This window comes from Coffea eugenioides, unplaced genomic scaffold (assembly GCF_003713205.1).
Source record: "Coffea eugenioides isolate CCC68of unplaced genomic scaffold, Ceug_1.0 ScVebR1_3468;HRSCAF=4685, whole genome shotgun sequence".
NCBI lineage: Eukaryota > Viridiplantae > Streptophyta > Magnoliopsida > Gentianales > Rubiaceae > Coffea > Coffea eugenioides.
Genome location: NW_020864048.1, coordinates 14,854 through 21,658, shown reverse-complemented (window position 1 = coordinate 21,658; position 6,805 = coordinate 14,854). Strand labels below are relative to the sequence as shown.

Here is a 6,805-nt window from a genome sequence, read left to right as displayed (position 1 = left end):
AGAAAATATATAGAATATATCACAGGTATATTTGATCTACAAAATTATTAGATTTAACAGAGTTACAAAATAAGAAAGATTATACTGTGAATCACAAAAATTATAAATTTGCTCCATAAATTATAAGAAAGATTATGGTGCATGCCTATTCCCTGATATTTGATATCCAATTGATTCAAGTTCAAAATTGATATTAAAATATAACGAGATGACCCAAAATATTCCGAATCTATTATATAGATATAAAAAAACTCTTAGATTTGAGAAAAAATAATAAAAAAATAAACAAGACTCCCATTGGGATAGTTTAGGAGAAAAGAAAGCTCTTACTACTAAATACTAGGAGAGAGAAAACTCTCACTAGAATATCATAGAAGTGATCTACTATACAATTGATTCAAGTTCAAAATTGATATTAAGATATAACGAGATGACCCAAAATATTCCAAATCTATTATATAGATATAAAAAAACTCTTAGATTTGAGAAAAAATAATAAACAAATAAACAAGACTCCCATTGGGATAGTTTAGGAGAAAAGAAAGCTGTTACTACTAAATACTAGGAGAGAGAAAACTCTCACTAGAATATCACAGAAGTGACTTTATTAAACATAAAACAAAAACAGAAAAAGATGAAGAGAAACTTTGACTTGGAGCCAAGATCTCTCTGCTATGGAAGAAGAACGATAGAGAGAAGGTAGAGAAAAATTGTACAATTTACAAATATTTGATTATTAGAAATGTTGAGTTAAGACTTAACAGACAGATTGATATTTCACTTGGAACTCGATGTATAAATGGCTAGTCTTAGAGTTTTTATGAGCAAGGTCTTAATATAAAAATAAAGTTCTAATTTGGCACCTTGCTTGGAAGCTATTCTCTGGGTCAGTGGGCTTTCCTAATTCAGTGTAGTTAATCTTTTTTGTCCCGTTAAAACAAATACTAATCGGTAATGCCTACTAGATTATTAGTATCAGAGATTCAATATCTGATTTTGAATCAAATATATGATATTATGAAATTGGAAATACCAGTGATATGAGAGCTTTAATATCAGACTTTGAATCTGAATCGTTAAAGTTTGAAGCAAATAATTTGTTATGTTAGAATTGGTTTTAGATTACTGGTGTCCGATTGACAGGATCTAGTAGATCTACTATGTTATCAATTAATCTCTTTGACGCATGAGAAGAAACGAATTCCTATGGCGATTTAAAGAAAGGGAGTGGTGTAACCGTGCAAGTCACGTATTCTTATGTTTGAAGTTTCAAAGGATTATAATTGGGTTTAGATTGCTAGCGTGCAATACTGGATCTTGTAGATCTGTTGTTTTCTGGATTGATATTCTTTTTGTCGCTTGAAGGTTTTGAATTTCTGTGGTGCTTTAAAGAAAGGGAATAAGGTAATTCATGTTTTTGGGCATTCAATTATCGTGGGTCACATGGTAGGACCAAAAGTTTAAGAAAATTACATACGATGTCAATCCTAATCCGATGATTATCACGTAATACAATTAAAATATTGTTTATTAATTTTTATTGACCAAAGTCCACAATAACAGAGACCCCAAACTTGGTGGACCATGAGCTGGACACAAACTTAAGGTGCCATTCATGAATCATGATTGATTGGGGACCTAAGAGTAACTTTCTTCATGGTTTCAGTTTTTAAAGAATATATGTCAATACATCTTCCGTGCCTTGAAATTAACCCAATTATTTAATGAGGATTCTGGGATGGTGATACTTGAGGTTTCGCGTTGGCCCGTGACTTCGCTCTAAGGGTGCTATTGAGTCGAGTTGATTTCAAATAACATTATACTCAAATTCGAATATGATCACTATTAGTGCAATTTAACCTCGAGGTTAAGCTCGAATGAATATATAAATTTGAACTTGAATTCGACTCAACATAATGGAAATCAAGTTCGAACTCGACTCGTTTGAACTCGAGTAAATTGCAAGCCTTATCAAGTTCGAACTACTTGAATTCAAGCTTGAATTTTTCTTTTCTTGTTTTTAATTTTTATATTTTAGATTTATCAGATTACAGTTTTGCCATCCATCACATTTTTTTACTAAACATAGTCATGTAAATTTATTAAAATACAAACCCATAATAGTCATTTCATAATTAAAATATATAATAAATAAATAATATAAATATTCTATTACTCAAGTATTTACTTCTGATACTCGAACTCGACCCGTTACACATAACGAATAGCTTGAATTCGGTCAAACCGAGTTCGAGCCCCGCTTTTGACCAAACCCCTTACGAGTACTTTACAGCACCCATACTTGGCTCAATGAACCACATGCGAGTGCTTCTCTTGGTTCATGAATGGGATTTGGATGTATTAGTGAAGCATATTCTCTTTTATATCCGTTGTATGGCATATCTTCACTGCTCATGTTCTGCAGGTGTTCAATTAATTGAATTTTTTAGCAGATTAAACAAAAGTTTAGCATTTGTTCTTTTTTGCACATTTGACCTTGCTAATGTCTTGGGAGAGGGATGAGTTGGATGGTACATGAAGAGAATGTAAATGAGAATTTCTGAATTCGAGACCTCTCACTTATACTAAAAAAAAGAGAAATTACTAATGCCCTACTCGGATTTTGATGCCTTATTTTTAACATAGAATTTTGTCTATGTTGAATGTTACAAATACATATAAAACTTCCTCAATCATTAGTTCTATTATTTGGAATTCTAAATATTCGTAAAAGTGTCTAAAATCGTGGGGTTGGAAATGCCTAAAATTTAGAAATATAGAATAACGATAGGTTCCGAAAATTAGTGGTTGAAAGTGATCTTTAACTTTTAAAATCACACCGCCTGTGACATTTTCTATGCATTTTCCAAACGAAAGAATTGCAATGATTTGGAATTCCAATTCACAAAATTCCAATTCTATAGAATTTCAATTCTAATTCAATTTCAATTCTGTAGAACCAAACGCACCCTAAATTCAAATTATTGACTTAGTAGATGTGCATTAGGAACGGTAAATGTTACTTATTTAAATAGCAAAAATAGAAAACATTTGTTGATTTAAATATGATTGTTATTTTGGTACATCACAAAAGTGAAAACATGACATTAATAATAGTAGGAGAGGGTAGACATGAAGATGATACAGAAAAAGTTAAATCGTTGAGAATGTAACATCCTAGTTGAACTGTGGGAATCGTGGTTCAGCAACTGCAAAGAGAGGTTTGGCAAGAAAGCCAGCATCCATTCCCTCTGCTAAATCAATTTGCGAAAGACCTAATGGAATCTTCCAGTTAAAGCATTGAAGAAGTCTGGCCAGCAACATTACAGTGAGTGTGGAACCCAGAAGGACTCCCGGACATCCACGTCTTCCAGTGCTGAAGGAAAACATGTTTAATTCTGGATCGTTCAGATCCATTCTAGCATCATCCATGTCATTCATGTGGCGCTCAGGCTTGAACTTTAGCGAATCCCCCCAAATTCGAGGATTACGGCCAAGTCCTGGACGGCACAAGATAACATGGCTACCTTTCGGGATGAAGTAGCCACCAACAACTGTGTCTTGAGTAGATACATGAGGAACATTAAAGGGTGCATATGGATGGAGCCGAAAGGCCTCTTTTGCGCAGGCCTTCACATATTTCAGCCTCGCAAGGTCAGATTCTTGAACAAGTCTATCCTTTCCAACCACGGCGTCTATCTCTTCTGTGGCTTTTTGAAGCATTTCAGGTTGATTTAGCATCTCTGCTAATGCCCATTCCACAGCATTTGATGGATTATCGACTGTTGCAAACATTAGTTCCTGTGGAGTATCACAGTAAAGTTAAAAGTGAAACAAATAATCCTTATTTTCCAAATTCAATAGCCGATTCTCTACTACAACATCATATTGCAAGTTGCATTTTGGTGGTGACTAAGGCTCATTGAGATTCTATCCTTTTTTATTTCAGTTAATCAACAAATTGCTTGAGCACGCATAAACCACATCATTAAAACGTGAGTGAACAAGATGATGTCATCTTACATCATCTTCTGTACATCATTTGATGTGGACATGGTTTTACGTCGAGATTCCATCCTTCCTGATTTTAGTTAATCAACAAATTGCTTGAACACACATAAACCACGTCATTAAAACATGAGTGAACAAGATGATTTCATCTTACATCATCTTCTACACATCATTTGATGAGGACATGTTTTTACGTCACCTTTTGTGCGTCATTTTATCTTAAGTTCTAGCTACTAACCAACGATGTGGGGCGTTTTGGACTATACTCCCTACGATTCATTTTGTACCAGCTTTTATTCTTCTGTCAGTCTATCCACGTTTGATCCCTGATAACTCCTAGTAGAATCTCCAAATTGTTAAGTACTATTTTTAACTGTTCGGTTTTCAAATAGAATTCCCCCCCCCCCCCAAAATCAATTATTTCAAGAAAAACCATAAATTGACTTATTCTCTCTTTCTTCTTTCTCCAATTCAAGATTAAATTCTATCTATCATCCCTTGCCCGTATTTATCTCCCTCCTTCCTTTCTTCTTCTTCTTTTTATCTCTATTCTCATCTCTTTTTTGCAAATATGATTAGATTCATCCTTTTTATCCTTTTAATTCAAAGTGTAATGGGTTTAATTTTTCTGCGTCTATTTATTTTATTCAATGTCGGTTGATTATGGGTGATAAAATTTACTGATGTCAAAAGTCAAGAATTTAGGGGATGGATGGGCTTTAGAAATGGGTGGTTGAAAATAAAATAAAGGAGGCTGCAAAGAGAGGAAGACAAAAGAGCTGCGCTATTAATTGTTGATGAAGTGTTAGTTTTGGGTAAAATTTGAGGTTGAGTTTTATCCAGTTTAACACCAAGTAACGGATTTAATTGACTTGTGTAATAAATGTAGGAGTTGAAGCTACTGGACAAAAATTAGGTTGTAGTGTTTTGAGTGTTAGAATTATTGGAATTTATTTTGATTTAAATTGGAGTGTTTGCTTGGCTTTTGTGGTGGTGTTGCTTGGAAGAAGGCAATCATCATAGTTGAATTTTCTTCCAAACTTTTATTTTTGGCAGAAAGAGTTTGTTGGTTTTGGTGTTGAAATAAAGGCAATCAACAAAACTCTTTTTATTTTTCCTTTTTATCTTTTTGACAAAAAAGGTAGTTTAGGATATTTGAAGGAATTGGTAGCCTACTAGGCCTTTTTTGAAGCATAAATAGTGAAAGTAAGGGAGGTGAGTGTAATTTTTTAAAACTAAGGGGAGCTTTCTGAAATTGTTAGAGACCTCAAAGGAGGTTTCTAAAATTATCCCTATAATTTATCCCATTTTTTAAGAAATTGTTTATGCAACCAAGCATCAGGATAGAGGATTCCTTACAGTAATTTGTGCTCTGATCTCCTCAGTTGTTAAGAGCGGTCCGCCTTTGTTATCTTTGAGCCTGATTAGGATATCCAGAAGGTCTTCTTCCTCATTTTTCAGGCCACTCTCCCACGTTTTAATCCTTTTCTCAATTTCAGGATCTTGGTGCCTTCGAACACATGCAATGGCCATAGTAAGAACCTTTCTGTGGCCATCAAAATCAAAAATCTTCATCCAGGGCATGTAATCGGATAAGCTAAATGCATACATATAAGCAAGGAGTTTGAAGAGTGCATTAACATGTTCAACTTCTTCAGCACCTGGTCCTCCATCTTCCATTCCTTTCCCGAAGAATCTCTTGTTGAAAATCATCTTTCTAATCACATTTCCCAAGTAGTGTCGCGTAGCCAATCTTATGTCCACTAGCCCAGAAGTGGTGTCGTCCTTACACTGATTGTAAACATAGTTAACCAAATGATCTGCTTCCTCTGCTCGCTTGCTATGAAGCCATTGGTGTTTAGCAGGTGACAGCACACTGGAAACGATAATTCTCTTCATTTTCTTGTATTGATCGCCCAAAGGAGAAAGGCCTGTCGTCAAGAATCCTTCACTACTAAGTTCTGCAGACATGCAAACAGGTCTGTTGGAGAAAATCGAGTCGTGTTTCTTGAAGAACTCGCGAGCGAGTTCAGGAGAAGTGACAGGAATGATGTGAACACCGAAAATGCCGAAACAAGCGATTTCGGTATTCATATCATCCATGACTTTGTATATCCATCGATGTGTTGGTCTGTTTCTCAGCATTTGGAAAATGCAACCAAAGAAAGGCAAGGGTTTTGGGCCAGGAGGGAGAGGGAATCGAGGTTTGTTGTTCTTTAGACAAATCATTATCCATTTGCCCATTGTAAAGAACAACAAAACCAGAGCCATGAATCCTGAGAAATATGGGATGCATGACATTGAGGTAAATCTCAAGCTTGAATCAACACGAAGACCGGATGTGCAATTCATCACTTAAGACAATATGAAAAGGTTATTAGGCTATGTAAGCTAGTTTATTCTTATCACACAGTCTAAGATGGGGTGTAGGTAATTGTTGTTGATGGTCTGTAAAAACTAAAGAGTGCGATCATGCAAGCTTTTATAGAAGAAACTTGTTGCTAGCAATCACATATTTATGACTTTGCAGTACTGTCCCCGGTTGAACAAGGGACCTCTATTTTTTACGTACACGGTCCTAGGGAGGTCAAAGGGGGATCCACTGGCGAATTTTTTTTTTTATTTTTATACCTACTCCTATATTAGGGGAAGCGACTTAAAGAAGTCAAAGGAAAACACTGGCGAAATTTTTAGGAAAATCTAGACATTTAGAATGCAGGTCAAGGGATTTGATCTCTTGACCGTCACCTAAGTAGAATTTTAAAACTCTTTTGATGGTCAATTTATTTTATAC

The 6,805-nt window shown here is 35.0% G+C and overlaps 1 protein-coding gene across 1 annotated transcript; it reads right to left on the bottom strand.

The window, feature by feature from the left end:
- Positions 1 to 3,177: 3,177 nt before the first annotated feature.
- LOC113757944 (isoleucine N-monooxygenase 2-like) lies at positions 3,178 to 6,363 on the bottom strand. Its single transcript, XM_027301005.1, has 2 exons — positions 5,371 to 6,363; positions 3,178 to 3,801 (listed from the first exon to the last, which is right to left on the bottom strand). Exons 1-2 carry the CDS (start codon positions 6,361 to 6,363, stop codon positions 3,178 to 3,180), a joined length of 1,617 nt encoding a protein of 538 aa, XP_027156806.1.
- Positions 6,364 to 6,805: the final 442 nt, after the last annotated feature.